General features: G+C 47.3%; 1 protein-coding gene across 8 annotated transcripts in view; it reads right to left on the reverse strand.

Annotated features, from left to right (window-relative positions):
- Window positions 1–20,954, reverse strand: part of UBR5 (ubiquitin protein ligase E3 component n-recognin 5) — a 1,605,594-nt gene that overhangs the window by 15,256 nt on the left and 1,569,384 nt on the right. For all 8 annotated transcript variants that reach the window (XM_069220579.1, XM_069220580.1, XM_069220578.1 and 5 more), the window contains one exon: window positions 13,940–14,025. In XM_069220579.1, the coding sequence (XP_069076680.1) occupies window positions 13,940–14,025 (86 nt within the window). The remainder of the gene's footprint in view (window positions 1–13,939; window positions 14,026–20,954) is intronic.

Raw genomic sequence — 20,954 nt, forward strand, 5'->3', positions numbered from 1 at the left:
GAACTCTACCCAGGAGGAGGAATCAGAGTGGGCTCTCAGCAACTCAGAGAGCCCACAGAAGACCAGGCAGCGCACACAGAAGTCCCACAGCACAGGGACAAAGGAGGTGAGCCCACAGAAGACCAGGCAGCGCACATGGGAGTCCCACAGCACAGGGACAAAGGAGGTGAGCCCACAGAAGACCAGGCAGCGCACACAGGAGTCCCACAGCATGGGGACAAAGGAGGTGCAAGAAGAGGCCCACGCACCATTACGACAAAGGCTCCCACGCTGCCGGAGAACCACTCAGGAAGATGTGCGTTGCAGGATAGAGTCCTGGGGGCCGGAACCGCAAATTGCACAACGAACTTTGTGGAAAGATGCCAACAAGCCTTGGCAACTGCAAAATGTACAGGTTACTTACCTTCGGTAACTAAATATCTGGTAGAGACATTCTAGTGGTAGATTCCTTACCTTTGAATTTCCCCAGGCGTCAGACTGGATCCAGATAATTTTTCTTCGAGCAGTACCTCTGCGTGCCGTCAGGTGGCATCGGTCGAGACTGCGGGCGCTGTTCTCGCCGTGATGACGTCACGGTCGTGTATCGGCGCCATCCCCGGCGCGCTGACGTCAGTTTATTTTCACGACTTTCCACGCAGGTAGCGCGGAGCCATGAAGAACACAGAGTGGTGCGCCAAAACTAGGGACCTCAAGGGAAAGTTCCTGTCCCTAGAAATCAGTTCCCAATGCGTAGAGGATGAGTGGGTCGGCAAGGAATCTGCAACTAGAATACGTCTCTACCAGATATTTTGTTACCGAAGGTAAGTAACTTGTACATGTGATAGAGACTTCTAGTTGCAGATTCCTTACCTTGGAATAGATACCTGAGCAATACCATCCCCGGTGGTGGGCCTGCGAACTAAGATCACACCAAAAAGTCCTGTAGGACCAAACGGCCAAAGCAGCCGTCCCTTCGGACCGGATTGTCCAGGCAGTAGTGTTTGGCACAAGTGTGCAGAGATGCCCACGTTGCTGCCTGACAAATATCCAGGACTGGAACTCCCTGTGCTAGCACTGTGGTAGCAGCCGTAGCTCTGGTGGAGTGAGCTTGCAAACCTTCAGGAGGTTGCTTTTTAGCCAGAGCATAGCACATTTTGATGCACAATACCCATCTTGAAATGGTCCTCTTCTGCACCACCTTCCCCGTCTTTGCACCCACATATTCCACAAAGAGTTGATCTACCATCCGGAAGTCTTTGGTACAATCAAGATAAAACGCCAATGTTCTTTTTGGGTCCAGACGGTGGAGTCTCTCCTCTTCATGAGAGGAAAGTGGGGGTGCATAAAAGGTAGGCAATGTGATGGACTGTCCGACATGGAAGGGTGTCACTACCTTGGGTAGAAAAGTCGTCCTTGTGCGAAGCATCACTTTGTCAGGGTGTATAGCAAGAAAAGGTGGCTTAGATGACAGAGCCTGGAGTTCACTAACTGTGGGCAGATGAAATGGCAACTAGAAAGACAGTCTTTATAGTTAAGAGCCTTAGGGGACAGTTGTGAAGCGCTTCAAACAGGGTACACATAAGGAAGGTTAAGACCAGGTTGAGATCCCACCCGGGAATGATGAATGGGATAAGAGGAAAAAGATGTGTGAGGCCTTTAAGAAACCTCCCAACTATGGGAGATTTAAATAAGGAAGGCTGATCAGGTAACCTTAAGAAGGCAGAGAGATATCCCTTAAGAGTGCCCAAGGTGGGACCCTACCGGGCAAGGGAAAAAATAAAGAGAAGAACTTGAGAGAGAGAGAGGCGCAGCTAGAGGATCGACAGAATTGTCAGTACACCATGCCACAAATTTCTTCCAACGACAGGCATATACAGTCTTGGTTGAGGGATGCCTGGCTGCCAAGATAATGTCACAGACTTGGGGTGGCAAGTCGAAAGGCGAAAGACTGTCGCCGCTCAATCTCCACACAAGAAGTCGCAGAGTTGACAGGTTCGGGTGGAGGACCTTCCCCCTGCTGCTTTGACAGAAAATCCTCCCGAAGAGGCAGTCTGATCGGAGGAGCTATGGCCATGTTCAAAAGCTCGGGATATCAGACTCTCCATACCCAGTCCAGAGCCACCAGTATTACTTGGGCCCGGTCTTGTCTGATCTTCTTCAGAACTCTGGGCAGAAGTGGTATTGGCAGGAAGGTGTACAGGAGGCCTGAGTTCCACTTGTGATGAAAAGCGTCGCCGAGCTAGTGCCACCTTGGAAACTCCAACACGCAAAACAGATGACATTGCGCTTTCTCTACGGAGGCAAACAAGTCTAACCAAGGTTCTACCCACTGCAGGAAGAGACCTCGCGCCACCTCCGGATGGAGGTGCCATTTGTGGTCGAACGTGAATCATTGGCTGAGTTTGGCTGCTCCGGCGTTCAAGGAGCCTACCAGGTGTTGAACCACCAGGGAAATGCCTTGATGTTCCAGCCAAGTTCAGAGATGAAGGGCCTCTTGACAGAGTCCAAGACCCCACTCCACCTTGTTTGTTGCAATACCACATGGCGGTGGTGTGGTCTGTGAACACCTGCACTGCTTTCCCCTTGAGTGAAGGAAGAAATGCTTTCTCCAGATGAGTGACATGGAGACTGGTTTCCGCGGGATACCAGATACCTCTGATCTCGGCCTCTCCCATGTAGCCACCCCATCCCAGAAGTGACGCATCTGTCACGATCGTAATATCTGGTTGGGGAAAGAAGAGGGATCTGCCCTTGAGCCAATCCTGATTCGTTAACCACCACTGCTGATCTTTCATGGTCCCTTCTGAGATCTGGACCTTGCCAGAGAGATTCCCTTGATGCTGCGCCCACTGTAACTTCAGGTCCCACTGCAGAGCCCGCATATGCCATCTGGCATTTTGAACCAACAGGATTCAGGAGGCCATGAGGCCCAGCAGCCTCAGCGTCATTCTCACCGAAATCCAGGATACAGGCTGAAACATCGGTATCATAGGTCGAATATCCTGAACTCGCTTTTCGGGAGGATATGCCCAAAACTGCACTGTGTCCAGAGCAGCTCTGATGAAAGGGAGCGTCTGAGAAGGAGTCAGGTGTGACTTTGGCAAGTTGATAGTGAACCCAAGCGAATGCAAAAGATTTGCCGTAGTCTGGAGGTGGGAGATGACTGTCTGGGGCGAGTTTGCCTTCAACAGCCAGTCGTCAAGGTAGTGGAAGACTGGGACCCCTAACCTGCCCAGATGAGCTGCCACCACTACCCTCACTTTCGCGAACACCAGAGGGGCACTGGTAATGCCAAAAGGGAGCACAGTAAACAAAGTGCTTGTGACCTATCACGAATCGTAGGTTACGCCGGTGGGCCGGCAAGACAGGAATGTGGAAGTATGCGTCTTGCAAGTCCAACGCTACCATCCAGTCTCCAGGATCCAGGGCAGATAGGACCTTAGCCAATGTCAAAATTTTCAACTTCTCCTTTTTGAGGAAGAGGTTGAGGGACTGAAGATCTAATACAGGTCGAAGACCTCTGTCCTTTTTCGGAACCAGAAAGTAGCGGGAATAGCAACCACGACCTACTTCTGGCAAGGGAACCCTCTCTATAGCTACTATGGCCAAAAGGGCTTGTACTTCCTTTGCGGAGAAGCGCCATATGATCCTCAGATATCGGACTGTATGGAGGTGGCATGGCTGGAGGAGATGTCTCGCAGGGGAGTGAGCAGCCCCTTCGGACAATCTGGACTACCCACCTGTCCGAGGTAATGGCTTGCCATTGGGGCAGGTGTTGACTGGGCGACCCGCGGGCTCCCTGATCTCCGAGAACGTGGGATCCCGCGGACGCCCAGGGGCTGTACAGCATGCGCAGGTCTGTGGCCAGCTGAAAAAGGACGTGGTTGGGTGCCCCTTCCGTAGCCACAAAATGAGCGAAAAGTGGACTGCTGAGGTCTAGGTGCGGGCGCGAGGCCAAGGGACTGGGCCGTGGCTCAGGAATCCTTAAATCGCTCAAGCGCCGAGTCTGCCGAGTCTCCAAAAAGACGTGTGCCATCAAATGGCATGTCCATCAAGGATTGCTGGACATCCCCTGAAAAGCCAGACGTTCTCAGCCAGGCGTGATGTCTCAATGTCACCGTCGATGCAACCGATCTGTCCAGAGAGTCGGTCGTATCCAGTCCACAACGAATCATCACTTGGCTGAATCCCTCCCATATGTTATGGCTTGGGACAGGACAGTCCGGGCCTCCTCCATAACTGCAGGCAGCACTTCGCAACCGTATCCCAGAGAGTATGGGAACAGCAGCCCAAAAGGCATGCAGTGTTCACGGACTGCATCGCTAGACTGTTGGAAGAAAACAACAGCTTCTTCCCCAAATTATCCAGTCTTTTTCCGGGGGTGCAGCAGGGAATGCGCCAGATGAAGAAGCAGCCTGGATGACAAGGCTCTCAGGCATGGGGTGTTGGGTCAGGAATTTTGGGTCTGACGTCACAGGCTGATGGTGGCAGGCAATCGTCCTATTCACAGGAGTCCCTGTGCTGGGTCTGGACCAAGTAACCAAAAGGACGTCTGTCAGTGCTTCATTGAAGGGTAAAGGGGGCTCGGAAGAAGACGATCCTGGTTGAAGCACATCGGTTAGGATGTTAGGCCTAACCTCCACAGAAGGAAGCTTGAGGTCCAAGACCTCAGCCGCCCTTCTCACCACCAGAGAGTAAGAAGCACCCTCCTCCGTAGCCACGGTAGGAGGAGAGAGCATACCAGTGTCAGGGGAGGTGTCTAGTCCACTGGCATCACCCAAATCCTGCACCCAGTCCATTTGTGGGTCAAGCTGGTATTCTAAAGGGTCCAGCGACCCCTCTATACTCTCCCTGTATCTATATCCACAAGAATAAGGGTCTGGATCAACCCTGGGCACAGGAGAGCCCATAGAGAATGGAATCCGCATTGATCGACATCGTTCCGGCTCGTCTGCTATGAGGATGGGATCGACGAAGAATGTGGGCCCAACCGACGTCGGGAACGTCGACGTCTGTCCCGACGCTGGGAAAGGTCGCCATGGCATGACCGGCATCAGGACGGATCCGCGACTGGATCCGGAGGGGCCCTTCGGAGCAGAGCCTATAGCCGACGGCTTTGAAGCCAAGGGGACCCAAACCGACTCACCTGTGCCGGAAGGCTCCAAAGGTGGGTCGGACCACCCAAAAATGAGGCGAATGACCTCGTAAAACTGAGTTGGGCAGGAGTGGCTTCGGCTCCCGGGAAGTCGGGGAATCACGGAGCCGACCCAGAAGAAGGCTCCGTTGACGGTGGCTTAGAGCGTCGATGTTCTTCCCGCGTTCTATCATTCGATCGACTGGGTAAAGTCGAAGAACGCTGGTCTTTCTTCGACTTCTTATTCTTGTGACCCGAATGTCCCGATGACGTGGAGGACGAAGATTGGTGGTGACTCTGTGGCCGATCTCGAGATCTTCCCCTCGATCTGGACCGTGAGCGCCGTGGAGTCGAGTGGTGGGCAACCATGAGCTTTAGGGACTGCTCCCTCAAAGCCTTTGGGTTCATGGCCTGACACTCGGAGCACGACTTTGGGTCGTGATCGCGCTCCAAACACCAAAGGCACACGAGGTGCGATCTGTCACAGGACTTGAATCCGGTCTTGCAGGACATTCCTTGACGCATCCACAAACTTGTCAAAAATATGCCAAAAATGTCGACGTAGTCAAAAAATGACTCCGGATCTGCGCGTAGGCTGGTGAGGAAAGAGAAGAACTGGTGTCAGCATGCTGGGGTGGCGCCTATATACGACCACATCATCACGGTGAGCACGATACCAACGACGCCCGCGGAGTCAACCGACGCCACCTGACAGCGCGCAGAGGTACTGCTCAAAGAAAAATTCACCAGATCCAGTCTGACGCCTGGGAAAATTCAAAGGTAAGGAATCTGCAACTAGAAGTCTCTAAAAGATATGCGGATGCACAGGGGTACGGGGGTACTGTGTTGCGTGGGGAGGCAAGCTCTTACCTCCACCAAAGTTCAACAGTAGGACATCAGGACCACTTCAGTCCATCACCCATGATGCAGGATCCACGCTGCTCAGCAGGAGAGGAGATCCACGCAGCTGGTCGTCGCTGCAGTAGGTGCCTGCTGAAGCAGAGGAGTGACTCCTTCACTCGAAGGGAGATTCCTTTGCTCTTCTGGTGCAGGCTAAAGACAGACTGTTGTCTGAGGATGCACGACCGGGAAACAGTTGCAGTTGCTGCTGCCAGGAGCTGAAGATACAAGGTTGCAGAAGGCGTCTTTGCTTCTTTGTTGCAGTTTGTAGAGTTTCTTCTTCGGTGTGAAGTTGAAGTGAAGGATGCAGAGGATTCCTGCAATCAATCTGCGGAACCATCCAAAAGAGAGACCCTAAATAGCCCTGAAAGGGGAATTGGTCCTCTAACCAGGTAAGCACCTATCAGGGGAGGGCTCTGACATCACCTGTTAGCACTGGCCACTCTGATTCTCCCAGAGTTCCCTGCCAAACTTGAATCCAAGAAGGCAAAACCAAGGGACCCTCTTAAGGAGCTCTGAACAGTGGTCACCCCCCTTTCCATTGTCCAGTTTCACACCGGAGTAGGGACTGGGGGGTCCCTGAACTGGTGAGGACTGGTTTATGCACAGATGGCACCAAATGAGCCCTTCAAAGCAATCCAGTGGCTTGAGGAGGCTACCCCTCCCAAGCCAGTCACACCTATTTTCAAAGGGAGAGGGTATTACCTCCTTCTCCCAAAGAAAATCTTTATTCTGCCTTCCTGGGCTTGATCAGATCAAGCAGCATGATGGCAGAAACCTGTCTGAGGGGTGGCAGCAGCTGGGCTGCCCGGAAAACCCTGTAAGACTGGTGGTAGCAATGCTGGGGGTCCTCTAAAGAGCCCCCAGAGAGCATTAAATCATACTTCCAATACTTGCAACAGTTTTGGGGTATAATTCCAACACGTTTGATACTAAACATGCCCAGGTTCGGAGTTATCATTTATTTAGCTGGACGTGGGTAGTGACCTTTGTCCAGTACACTTGTAAAATGGTGTCCCCGCACTCACAAAGTCGAGAAAAATGGATCCGTAGTTTGTGGGGCACCTCTGCTAGTGCAGGGGTGCCCTCACACACAGGTATCTGCACCCTGCCCTCTGGGCTGAGAGGGCCTACCATAGGGGTGACTTATAGTACCTGTTGTAGTGACCTTTAGTGAAAACAGGTGCATGCTGAAATTGCAGGCCTGAAGAACACTTTCCATGGGCTCGCTATGGGTGGCAGAATAACTGTTGCAGGCCATAGGGATCCCCTGGAGACCCAATGCCCGAGGTACCATAAAACAGGGACTTACATGGGGGGGGGGGGGGCACTATGCCAATTGTGGGAAGAAAAAGGTACAATTTAGAGGAGAGAGCAAAACTACTGGGTTCCTGGTTAGCAAGAACCCAGTAGACACAGTCAAACATACTGACAACAGGCCGAAAATGGGGGTAACAATGCCAAGAAAGAGGGCACTTACCTACAAGTATCATTTATTTTTATTATGTTACAACTGTGATACTGCAAGTGCTTTACATTCCTCCTGGATAAGCTTTAGCTGCTCACATTAGCTTCCCCTAGAGAGGTTTTGCTACCTGGACACCTATTCAGTATCACTAAGCGTTGCCTTGAATCAATATGGGGTGCCACATATAGATGTACACCATAAACTGAACCACCATCCTACAATAGGGATGTTTGGTATCAAACATCTTGTATTAATAAACCCTCATTGAATCCAGTGATGGATTTATTAATACATGCACCTAGAGGGCATTTTAGAGGTGCCCCAGAAAGCTAGCGTGTTGACTGACCGGTCTAAACCAGCACAGCCACCCGAGACAGATTTCTGACCTCCTGAGGCGACAGCCAGCACTCTCAGACAGACACAAAGCCTGCTGTGAGCGGAGGTGTTATCACCTCTTCCAGGCAGGATGGATATTCCAGGGAGGGAAGCTTCAAAGGATTTTTTATGCAACCATGGTCTCTCCATACGGCAGAGAAAACCACCCCCTGTCCTTCCTGACCCCACTTCTTGGCGGCAAGACAGGCAGGAACATTAGTAAGATTGGGAGGTGTGCCCACATCATGCCAATCCCACCCCTAAGGTGGACCAGCTGGTGTGGACACCACTTTTCAAATGACTCCATCTTGTTTTGGAGGGAATTAGCATTCCAGGGTCAGGGTTATGCCACACCCCAGAGGAAGAGGTCACCGAGTGTGTAGTCACCCTAAAGGTGGGCAACTGTAGGAAGCTGGCAATGTATATACTATATTAAATTGAGATACAGTGTGCAGAGTCCAGGTGAGGCTAAAATAGATAACATTAAGGCTCTCTTTTGTGGTAGTGTAGTTGAGGAGTTAGGCTTATCAGAGGGCAGTACAAAGCATTTGTTGTACACACATTCAGTAAGTTAGGCACACGCTCAATGACTAACTCCAGGCTAACTGTTTTTATATGGAAAAAATATATTTTGTTACTTTATTTCTAGAACCAAAAGGATCTTGTTTCAGGTAAGTACATTAGGAAGTAAGTATCAAGCATAGGTATCAAACACACCTTGTTTGGATTTGGTAAAGAAAACGGTTTACAGGCAAGTAAAACTTTTCATGTTCAAAAGTTGACACTTAGTGCAATTGTCAATACAGTCCTAAGGAGAGAAAAATGTTGGTGCAGTTTTGCAGTAAGTATTCGACTTACAGTTCAAGTCTCTAGGGGTTAGCATGTCCACAGGTCAAAGTTCAGGTTGACCCCAACCATACACCACAAGCAACTTGGGGCCGGCTGGGTGCAGAGGTCAAATTTGTTGGATTTAAAATGTGATTCTATGGAGACTAAGGGCACTTGGAAATAGATCTGCAAGCAGGTAAGAAGAGCGAGGGGGGGACGGGGGCCACAGGTCAGCACCAAACGGGCTTTACATTAGGGGTGTTACATGGGTCAGAGGGCAGTAGCCAATGGCTACTGTCCCTGAGGCTGACTACATCCTTCTGGTGTCCACTTCCCTTTGGGAAGGAGGACACAGACCTAACCCTATTGGTCCCTGTCCTCCAAACCAAAATGGAGGATTCTGCAGGGAGGGGGTGACTTCAGCTCTGAACACCTTAGGGATGGTCCTAGCTGGAGTGGTCACTCCTCCATGGTTTACCTAATTTTCCCTCCTGACTTGTTTCTGGCCTCAGAGAGCACAAAGGCTCTCATACCATGAGGTCAACACCTTTCCGTTAGTGGCAGGCTGGCACAGACTGATTAGTCCTGTACTAAAGGATTGGGAAAACTGCAGGGGGCAGCTATAATGTCCTCTGGGTGCATTTTACAATAAATCCAACCCTGGCATCAGTGTGGGTTTATTGTGCTGAGAAGTTTGATACCAAACTTTCTCAGTCTTCAGTGAAGCCATCATGGAGCTGTGGAGTTTGTAATGACAAACTCCCAGCCCATGTACTCAGAATGGACACACTGCACTTACTATGTCCAAGAAAGGACTTAGACACTGTAGGGGCATATTGATCATACAGCTATGCACTCACCTGTGGTATTGTACACCCTGCCTTAGGGCTGTAATGCCTGCTGGAGGGGTGACTTACCTATGCCACGGGCAGTGGTTTGAGAGCATGTCAACTTTGCCTCAGCCCCCCCCCCTCCCCACACACACACACACACCCCCAAGCTGCATTGGCAGTGTGCATGTGTTTGGTGAGGGGTCTTTCAGGGTGACACAATACATGCTGTAGCCCTTTGGGTCCCTCCATGGTCACAGAGCCCTTGGTACCATGGGTACCGCTTAGCCATGTGCCAATTGTGGAAGCAATGGTGCATTTTTAGGAAACAACACTGCCCTAGGGCCTGGTTAGCAGGATCCCAGCACACTCTCAGTCAAGTCAGCATCAATGTCAGGCAAAAAATGTGTGTTGGGGGAAAAGGCAGGGGAAAAGGCAGGAGAGGGTGGGTGCATGGGGAGTTATAACCATGCCGAGGGCACTTTCCTACACAACCCCCTGCCAAATGAAAGAGGATGAGACTAACCATTCAAAAGAGAATTTTAATTGTTTAAGTGGAAAAACCTGGGAAGGCCATCTGCATGGGCAGTCCCAGGTCTGTGTTTTACTGCAAAGTCCTTTCCCCGTAGGGATATGGACCACCTCAAAACTTTAGGGTTCTCGCCTTTCATTTCCATTAGCCATCTGAAAGGTCTGTTGTCAGTTTGAATAATAAAGTGGGTACCAAACAAGTAGGGTCTCAACTTTTTCAGGGACCAAACCACAGCAAAGGCGTCCCTCTCAATGGTACTCCAACGTTGTTTCCTGGGGAGTAACCTCCTGCTAATGAAAGCAACAGGTTGGTCATGGCCATCATCATTGGATTGGGATAGAACCGCTCCCATCCCATGTTCAGAGGCATCTGTCTGCACAATAAACTGCTTTGAGAATTCTGGAGCTTTGAGAACCAATGCTGAGCACACTGCCTCCTTCAGGGTATCAAAGGCCTTTTGACAGTCAGGAGTCGAGTTTACCTTTTTGGGCATCTTTTTTGAAGTTAGTTCTGTGAGGGGCTCACAATGGATCCATACCTTTTCACAAACCTCCTATAGTAACCAGTCAAGCCAAGGAATGCCCTGACTTGAGTCTGGGTTTTAGGAACTTCCCAGTCCAGAATTGTCTGGATATCGGGCTGTAAAGGTTGCACTTGGCCTCCACCTACAAGGTGGCCCAATTATTCAACGGTGCCCTGCCTTATCTGGCATTTAGATGTCTTGATATTGAGGCCTGCAGATTGCAGAGCCTGCAAAACCTTCTCCAGGTGGAGCAGGTGTTCCTGCCAGAGGAGCTAAAGTCAGCAATATAATCTAGATATGCTGCACTGAAGGACTCCAAGCCTTCAACAACTTGATTTATCAACCTTTGGAAGGTGGCAGGGGCATTCTTTAAACCAAAGGGCATAACAGTGAACTGAAAATGCCCTTCAGGTGTAGGGAATGCAGTATTTTCTTTTGCTACAGGTGCCATTTCGATTTACCAGTACCGTGAAGTTAAGTCAAAGGTACTGAGGAATTTTGCTGCACCTCATTTATCTATCAACTCATCCGCTCTTGGTATAGGGTGAGCATCTGTATTGGTGACAGAGTTTGAGACGTTTGTAGTCCACACAAAACCTCAACTCTTTCTTTCCATCCTTGGAATGAGGTTTGGGGACTAAGACCAATGGGCTAGACCAGGGACTGACAGAGGGTTCAATAACCCTTAGATTCAGCATCTTGTGAACTTTAAAGCTGATGTCCTCCTCGACTTGGTCAGACTGTCGATAGGTTTTGGTCTTGACAGACAAACTGTCTCCTGTGTCCACATCACGGGTAAACAAGTGGGTCTGTCCATGATTCAAAGAGAAGAATCCTGCCAACTGTTGTGGGGCTTGCCTGCAGTCAGCTTGCTGTTGGGCAGTGAGGGTGTCTGAACAGACTACTCCATCAACTGACCCATCTTTAGGGTCATGAGAGAGGTGGTCAGGGAGAGGTTCACTCTCTACTTCCTGATCCTCATCAGTAACCATCAACATGGTTACATCAGCCCGTCAGAAAAGAGTTTGAGGTAGTTCACATGGATCACCATCCTGGGTGTCCTGCTGGTGCCCAGGTCTACCAAGTAGGTGACCTCAATCTTTTTCTCTAGGAACCATGCCAAAGGAGGACTTTTATACAGCAACCCATTGGCTGCTACTTAGTACTGCCCTTAACACCTCTAAATTGAGTAATTAGTTGGCACCCCTGAACCCAAGAACTCAGATTTGACGGATCAAGAGAAGAAGGACCAAGAATAGTCACTGCCTGGCGAGAACAGCAGAAAAGCTGTGGACTTTTTGGCATGAAACCCTGCATGTCCACATCTCTCCAGACAATCGCGACAGAGTGACTCGTCATGCAAAGCTGGAGAACTACCAAAGCCTCAGGTAGCCTGCCAGCATCTCACAAATTGCCGCCAGTCTCCCTTGGAGTTGAGGAGCTACTTCCCTGCAGTTTGCAGGCACGAAAAAGCAGAGTCTGGTCCACCGCCTTGCAGCTCCCAGTCCCCGACCAACGCAGCAGACCACCAGGAGGAAGTACCCGTGCTCTGGAGGATTAGGACTGTCTCCCCACCGAGTGTGACAACACCAGGACCAACTGAAGCTGTGCAGCACCAATCCCCAGGGTACTGGACACACTGCACCAAACAACAGTGAGCCCATTTCGGATTCCCACTGCACCAGGACCAAGCAGCCATCGAGGGACGTCAGCATCACTGAGACCCATTTTGTGAGTGTACCAGCAGTCATCCTTTTGCCCCTGCCAGCTGTTGGCCCCTAATTGCGAGGAGCATCTTGGCACACAGAGCTTAGCCGCCCTACCCACTCTGTATCTGAGTCACCTGGTTCGGATCCCAAAGAACCGGCTGTTCCTCCTTGTTCTATAATCTCGTGACCCAAAATCCGCTTGGGAGCTCGCTGACTTGTCCCCAAGTCTCCCTTTGTAGCATGTTTCCACATGCCCCCACCCGTCTCCGTAGCGTGCCAGCTAAGACCTCACCAGCACCCTACTGCCAGTGGAATTCAGGGAGCTCCTGACAAACTGATGTTAGTACCTTAGACTCCTACAACTCTAAACCAAGATTGTGAACCTCTGAAACCGACTGTACTTACTTTTATGCATTATTGACTTTTCCTTCCATGGGATCGCATTGTGTGTAAAGGAGCACGCGTCAGAACTCTTTACTTACTTGTAAGAAATATTAACAAAAGCAGTACTTACTCTTCTACAAAGTTCTTGGTTTCAAAACGTATACAAAAAGAAGTGTCATTTTCTAAAATTGTCTTGGATTTATTCTTTGCATGTGTCTCATTTATTGCCTCTGTGCGTACAACACAGGCTTTGCACTGCCCTCTGATAAGCCTAACTGCTCACCCACATTGCCCCAAAAGAAAAGCTTTAGTATTATCTACTTTTGCCCCTGTCAACCAATTGGGGAACCAGTGGACTCTGCACGGTGTACTTTTTAGTGCACTATATAGATAGCTTTCTACGCAAGCCAAATGCCAAGGCTTCCATTTAGGTCTATAAGTCTGCATGGACTCACAAAAGAATGCTATCACTACGAGTGCATTTACCCAAATTCGACAGTTGAAGCTCATTCCATTACAAGATTTCACAACCTAAAATCTTAACTACACTACAGGCCTGCATGCAAGACTGCGACACCAGGATATAAGCTGGATGTATTATAAAAAGTGCAAAATAAAAAAGCCAGAATTCCTATGATCCACAGACATCGCCATCTTCCTGCATAACGTACAGTGAAGTAGTGCAGGAATAATATCCAAGTCTAATACTTAACCTTCAAAGTCCTGAGTGGCACTCTATTTAAATGCTTATCAGAAATAGTAAGACCAAACTCTACTAACAAAAATTCCAATGAAAGATGTCAAATTGCTAACCACTGTCAGGCCTCTAAGGCCCATTCATGGGATATACCTGGTGCCCAAAGTGCTGCCCATCTCAATACTACTAAGCCCAAATGCCCTAAAAACCTTTCACCTTTAACAAGGGCCCCTCATACTCAATATCACTGAGCTCCCATTACTACAATTGCAGTTGGTTACAAAATCTGCCCCCACTGACCGACAAGAAGTTGTACTTGTTACTTCCTCTAAGCCCCTAGCAAATGTAGCTCCTACTCCAAAATAACCTTCACCAAACATTAAGTAAAAGGTCTTTGAATAAATGCACCAGATACAATTTCGGGTCACACTTTTCTATACAGCGGTTATATTTTCCAGAACTATCTGGAACAAGTTCTTAAACTTCAGCAGCGAAAGGGTTGGCAAAAACACATATGATCAACCATCAAAATAAACATACTAAAAAGTTCCAAATTTAGACCACTGACATACAAACTTACCAGGTCTTGCCGTTCTGTCATACTCATCTTCTCTACTATCGACCAAAACCAACGCTTGAACTGCAAAAGCTTTTCAGCATTTTCTCCTGCATTTGAGAAAGACATTTTTAAGGTTGATGTGTCAAACAAAGTTACAATATATCATGCATAAATATATATCTAAAAATGGACTATGAACAGGCCTGCCATTTATGGAAGAACTACTCCTAGTTCTAGTGTTGTCCCTTTGAATACCTCTGAATAGGCCTAAGACTTGTACACTTGATGACCAAGGCTTGACTATTTGTACACAACCAGACAGATTATTGCACTGAACAGTGAATTGATTACTGTGGCAAGATGGTCTTCAGTTCAATCATGTATGGTTGACACGGGTCAAACAACACATTACCAGCACTGGAAATGTAGGTGGCAACATTACTTTGATTGACAGATGACTTTTCAATATTCTGAAGAAAAAAACAATCACAAGGCACAATTTGAAGCCTTCATACACATTTAATTCAGTCACTGTACTTCTTATTCCACCGTCTGCATAATATTCAAAAAAGGAGCTGAAAATTTTAGTCCCACTTAACTAGAGCAAAAAGACAGTTGTCATAATCTGATGCATGGACATTAGCGACTCACTGGAAGGCCTTAGAAAAAACTTAAGGTATTGTCTTTGGTAAACATTTTATACGGATACACACTGCAAATACATCATCTCTTGAAATCACCCCATGCGGCAGTTTGATCCAGAAAACTGCAAATATCAACAGGTAGAAGCCAGATAGCAACAGAGAGGGTTTGTAATGACCAGCCTCAATACGCATATATTCTTTAACAAACTACATCAACAGTCCCTTATTTAACAAGTTCTTTGTACAAGGGATCAAAGCAAACAGTTCATTGATACTATACATTCAAGTTAACCAAACTTTTAGTTATATTTTACATTCTGCATTTCTAAGATATTTTTTCACAAGCATGAACAAAAGCAGAAGAAGCAGAAGAACAGAGAGCAAAGTGTGTTAAAATTTTCCAAGAGAAGGAAATTAAATAAGAATAACTGTACATAGATGTGAACCACCACAGCAACTGAATAAATACAGCAAATTTTTCATAATTTCGGTTGCGCAGGCTTTGATGTTTGTGCCAGTTCTTGATTTACAAAAAATTATTTTTAAACATTCAAATCTTAGAGAACATTATACAAAGGGAAGATGAGTAACCATGTGGAAGGGAACAGTGAAAGTCAACAGATAAGTCTCTCCCCAGGGGATTAGCTAATAGGTCTTTCTTTTCCCTTGTCAATGCTGCCATTTTTCAACCTTGCATTTAAGGGAACCTCAGGAAACATTAAACTGGTATAAGTCAATCAATCATGTTCTCCCAGGTGTCATCCTCTCTGCCTCAAGCTTCTTCTGCAGTCTGTGACCGCCTTCATCTGAAATCTGACTACTGGACTAAGGATTAGAGAATATAGTATAGTATCTGGTTTAGGAGTGGTTTCACTATTACTTTTGTTTGAAAAATTGGGAGTGGAATGTTTTAATAGTTGTATTTAGAAATTGCATTCTTAGCCTTTTGCCTAATATGTGTTCCTGTTTCCTTGTCTAGAGAGATTGTCCTCTTCTGTTTCTTGTATCACTGCAGAAATATAACCAATGCCAGGGAAGGTATTTATTTTCTTGTGTTCATATACTTGTGTTCCTTCTAATACAGATCGTTTTTCCCCTGGCTCTGAGAATGTATTGGTGTTGTCATATTATTAAGATACTGAGCCTCATTGCAGATTTTATTTTCAAAGCCTTTCTTGCTCAGGTGTTGAAGATTATTTTCATAGTCTTTCTTTCGTTCCCAGTCGATGCTATTTGAGGATACTTAGTACTATGGAGTCAATGGTCCTTCTAAAGTATTGTCTTTGGGGAAAATTTAGCTCTTTGTATCTTTTCTCTTGGGAAGTACGTTAAGAGGAACGTGACTCTGCATATGGAGGCACCGTCTTTCGGCTTGTGGCTCTGAGAAGGGTTCGGATGGCAAAAATTCTTCAGACTCAAGTGCTTCGTATTTCCTGTTGCAATCCCCATTTCACACCATTCTGAAATTATTTGCAACAAACGTATTTGAAAAATGCACAAATTACCAACCCACTGCAGACTGGCCAGTGTCAATTTAACAGGACAAGTGGGACAAATTCAAAAAGGTGATGACGGGATAGAGCCGGACCTCAAGCAAGATGGACGCTCTCCAGGGGTGGCTTAACCACACAACTGCTGCAGGGCTTATTGCAGCTACTTGGAAGCACACAGTTACGTCTATGCTACTGCTGGATGTAGCAGAATGATGACTCCATTAGCACAGTTGCTAGATGTAAAGAAAGCCCTCAGCAAACATGCAGACTACAGCCCTCAGAGCAAAACTGCAATGGTCATCCATCGAAGGAGACACGGGTGCCGCATGCATGGCAGAGAAAGACTGACCCACCTGTGCTGGGTGCAAGCCCAGTCACTCTTGGGCACTAGGAACACTATCTCTGACTCACCAGATTACAAGCTTGTTGCTGTGACAGCGTGAGCTGGCAGCATCGAGCGGCTAGATTCCAATGGGAACAGTTTGTTTTTGTCCACAACTCCTCTCCTCACCGCCAGTACTATAATTTTAATCAAACACTGTGAGTGAACCAACCAAGTACTAAAAACCCCCAGCCTATCCAACATGCGGTAACACAGATAAATAAGCATGAAAGCTACTGGCAATGTTTTGGCTTGGTTAATTATATACCTTAACCCCTTCGCTGCCAGGCCTTATCCTCTCCTGTGCCGAGCCTTTTTTTGGCTATTTGGGGCAGTTCACGCTTAGGCGCTCATAACTTTTTCTCCACATAAGCTACCCATGCCAAATTTGCCTCCTTTTTTCTAACATCCTAGGGATTCTAGAGGTACCCAGACATTGTGGGTTCCCCTGAAGGAGACCAAGAAATTAGCCAAAATACAGTGAAAATTACTTTAAAAAAAAAAAAAAAAAATGGTAAAAAAGGGCTGCAGAAGAAGGCTGGTGGTTTTCTCCCTGAAGATGGCATCAACCAAGGGTTTGCGGTGCTAAAATCCCAGCTTTCAGCAACTGGCAGACTTGAATCAGAAAAACCAATTTTTCAACACAATTTTGGCATTTTACTGGGACATACCCATTTTTACTATGTTTTGTGCTTTCAGCCTCCTTTCAGTTTGAGACAGAAATGGGCGTAAAAGCAATGCTGGATCTCAGAAAGCTAAACATTTCTGGAAAGTAGACAAAATTCTGAATTCAAGGGGTAATTTGTGTAGATCCTACAAGTGTTTCCTACAGAAAATAACAGCTGAAATAAAAGAATAGTGAAATTGAGGTGAAAAAAAAACAGCCATTTCTCTCCACGTTTTACTCTAACTTTTTCCTGCAATGTCAGATTTTTTAAAGCAATATACCTTTACGTCTGCTGGTCTCTTCTGGTTGCAGGGATATATAGGGCTTGTAGGTTCATCAAGAACTCTAGGTACCCAGAGCCAATAAAGGCAATGCACCTTGCAACGGGTTTTCATTGCATACCGGGCATACAGCAATTAATTTGGTGAAATATAAAAAGTGAGAAATAGGTATCAAGAAAACCTTTGTATTTCCAAAATGGGCACAAGATAAGGTGTTGAGAAGCAGTGGTTATTTGCACAGCTCTGAATTTCCGGGGTGCCCATACTAGCATGTTGAATTACAGGGCATTTCTCATATAGACGTCTTTTTTTACACACTGTCTTACATTTGGAAGGAAACAATGTAGAGAAAGACAAGGGGCAATAACACTTGTTTTGCTATTCTGTGTTCCCCCAAGTCTCCTGATAAAAATGGTACTTTACTTGCACGAGTAGGCCTAATGCTCGCGACAGGAAACAAAACATGGACACATTACATTTTTACATTGAAATCGGACATGTTTTTTGCAAAGTGCCTAGCTGTAGATTTTGGCCTCTAGCTCAGCCGGCACCTGTGGAAACCTACCAAACCTGAGCATTTTTTAAAACAAGGCATATAGGGGAATCCAAGATGGGGTGACTTGTGGTGCTCTGACCAGGTTCTGTTACCCAGAATCCTTTGCAAACCTCAAAATGTGGCCAAAAAACAACACTTTCCTCTCATTTCGGTGACAGAAAGTTATGGAATCTGAGAGGAGACACACATTTCCTTCCACCCAGCGTTCCCCACAAGTCTCCCAATAAAAATGGTACCTCACTTGTGTGGGTAGGCCTAGCGCCCGCAACAGGAAGTGCCCCAAAACACAATGTGGACACATCACATTTTCCCCCAAAAAACAGACCTGTTTTTTTGCAAAGTGTCTAGCTGTGGATTTTTCCAAAAACTAGACAACCGAGGGAGTCCAGGGAGATGTGACTTGCGTGGATCCCCAAATGTTTTCTTACCCAGAATCCTCAGGAATCCTCAAATTTAGCCCCAAAAAAATAAATCACATTTTTCTCCACATTTCTGTGTGGGATCACCGCACCTACCACCAACGTTTCCCTCAGTCTCCCGTTAAAAATTATACAACACTTGTGTAGGTGGGCCAAGTGCTTGTGAGAGGGAAGAGACAAAAACATGTCGAAATTGAGGGGGAACCAAAGCGGGTCCAAAAGGGCAGTTTGAAGAAAAAAAAAAGTTTAGGCTGACAAGTGCAGCATAATTTTTATCGGTATAGATGAGACTATGCTGGGTAGTAGGAATTTAATGGATTCCTGCAGATTCCGGAAGGTTCCATCACAAAAATGTGTGATTTCCAGCAAAGTTGGAGGTATGCAGGGCATTGTGGGTAAGAAAATGGTGCAGGGTGCCCGTGAAGACCACCACCCTGGAATCACCCAGATGTTTAGTTTTCAGATGAGTCTAGGTCTTGTGGATTTTTCTACATGGCAGCGTACCAAAGTCCAAAAAGTGCAGCCCTCACCATCCCAAGTGGGACGATTTTGAGAGTTAGCCAAGCTCTCATGGCCCAAATGTAAAACCAAAACAATCAAATGTCCTCTTGCTTGCCATGGGATAAGATGTTTTAGTGTGCAGGGGAGAGCTGAAAGACTGTTACCCCCTTCAGTTGGGGTGGGGACATAACCAGACCCATACTGGTTGATAGCCACCACACCACTATTTTTAAATTACCAAGCATCTAGTAGACTTTCTGTCCCCCGGGGTGTGGATCAGGGGTAATTGCCCCATCTACCCACTGGTGGGCAGAACAACTTTGGCCCCATTTATTTGGGGTGGGGGTATGGCCATACATCCACCCACTTATTTTGGAGAAAATAAAATAAATCTTCCTTGGTCTCTGGGGGGCTTTCTTGAAACAAACTCAAGAAAGTAAGGGAGGCCATAAAGAAGCTACACAGGGATATCTAGAAGTCATTTGCTGCACAATTGGTGGGCCCCCTACTTCAGATTTACAGGGAAAGTGTGGTCTGAGGATTACTACCCCAGACCCTAAAAGAGGGTGTGATGTGTATGGTCCCTAAGCCAGCCAGGGGGGATGAAAGGGAACCTTTGGCATGTCGATTCCTCACTATGCTCAATGTGGATATTAAAACAGTATGTAAAATCCTAGCAGATAGAATAACGGTTGTGGAATTGCTGGAACATGAAGCCCAGTGCGGTTTTATGCCACAGCAGAGCACTACTGACAACGACTGGCACATGTAATGTACTCTGTACAGGGTAGTGATCAGGAGCTAGCATTGTTGTCAATAGACAAAACAAAAGCATTTGGCATGGTGGAATGGAGCTACCTACACTTAGTGTTGCTGCATATTAGTTTCGGTCTAAATTTTAAACAGTGGGTGGAAGTCCTTTATACATCACCTCAGGCTAGGGTACTAGGGTACGCAGTGGTGTTATAGTGCCAGAAGCATGGGGAGTTGGGCGAGGCACAAAACAGAGCTGCCCGCTCTTGCCCTTATTGTTTGCCTTGGCCATTGAGCCATTGAGCCATTTGCAATGCAGCATTTCGGAGAAATATGGAGGAAGAAGGGATAAGAGTGGGAGAAACCACACATCTTATTGTTGTACGCCGAAGATGTGTTGTTTTTATTTACACCACCCACGGGACTCAGGTCCACGATTGCCACAACACCTGGACAGGTTTGAGGAGATAGCGAGTCTTCAAATTAACAGAAATAAATCACTGTTGTACCAGCTGGGGGTGCTTGAGGGGGTGTAGAAAGGGGAGATGCCCCAATGGGCCTACACTGTGAGAAGACAATGTTCAGTTATCTTGGTATTATGATGGGACGTAGCCCCAAGGAACAGAAATTATATAGCATTGACCCACTTGTGACGGGGCTTAACAGCTCAGTTCAGTTCTGCAATATGCTTCCACTGTCCACTATGGATGGGTAGAGGTGGCAAAGATGGTGTTTCTCCACAGGTGTCTTTACACCCTTCAAAATGTAATGTATATGTTGCCATGTGCATTGTTTTGCATGCTGGATGGCCTGCTGACATCCTGGTTCTGGGTGGGGAAAAAGGAGCCGGGTGGCATTGACACAAGAAAGAGAGAGATCTCGGGTCTGGGTCTGCATCACCCGGACCTGGAGCTGTATTATTATGCAACCAAATTGCAGTATGTCCCATAGTGGATACCTGTGGTGGATAGCACAGAAAAAAAGCCTCTTTGGGGGCACAGCTGGCACACGTACGCTAATGGAACTCCTAATGTGCGGCAAAACGGTACCTCCAGACACGCCGTACTTGATACAGCAGACTAAAGAGATTCGGGAGTGGACGTTTACTAGTGTGCTTAAAAGATCTCCGTTTGCTAGAGACATGGACATTTGGACACTGATTGCATTCCAACGTGCGGATAAGATCATGTCCATGACAAGATGGAGAGAAGGGGATGCCTTACTTTAGGGGGCCTGTACACAGGAGATCCCTTTCTGACATTTTCGGAGGCAAGGGAGTGGTTCAGTGTGAGAGGACGACAATTCTTAACAGTACCGGAAGCTGAAAGATACAGCACACA

This window comes from Pleurodeles waltl, chromosome 2_2 (assembly GCF_031143425.1).
Source record: "Pleurodeles waltl isolate 20211129_DDA chromosome 2_2, aPleWal1.hap1.20221129, whole genome shotgun sequence".
NCBI classification, from domain to species: domain Eukaryota; kingdom Metazoa; phylum Chordata; class Amphibia; order Caudata; family Salamandridae; genus Pleurodeles; species Pleurodeles waltl.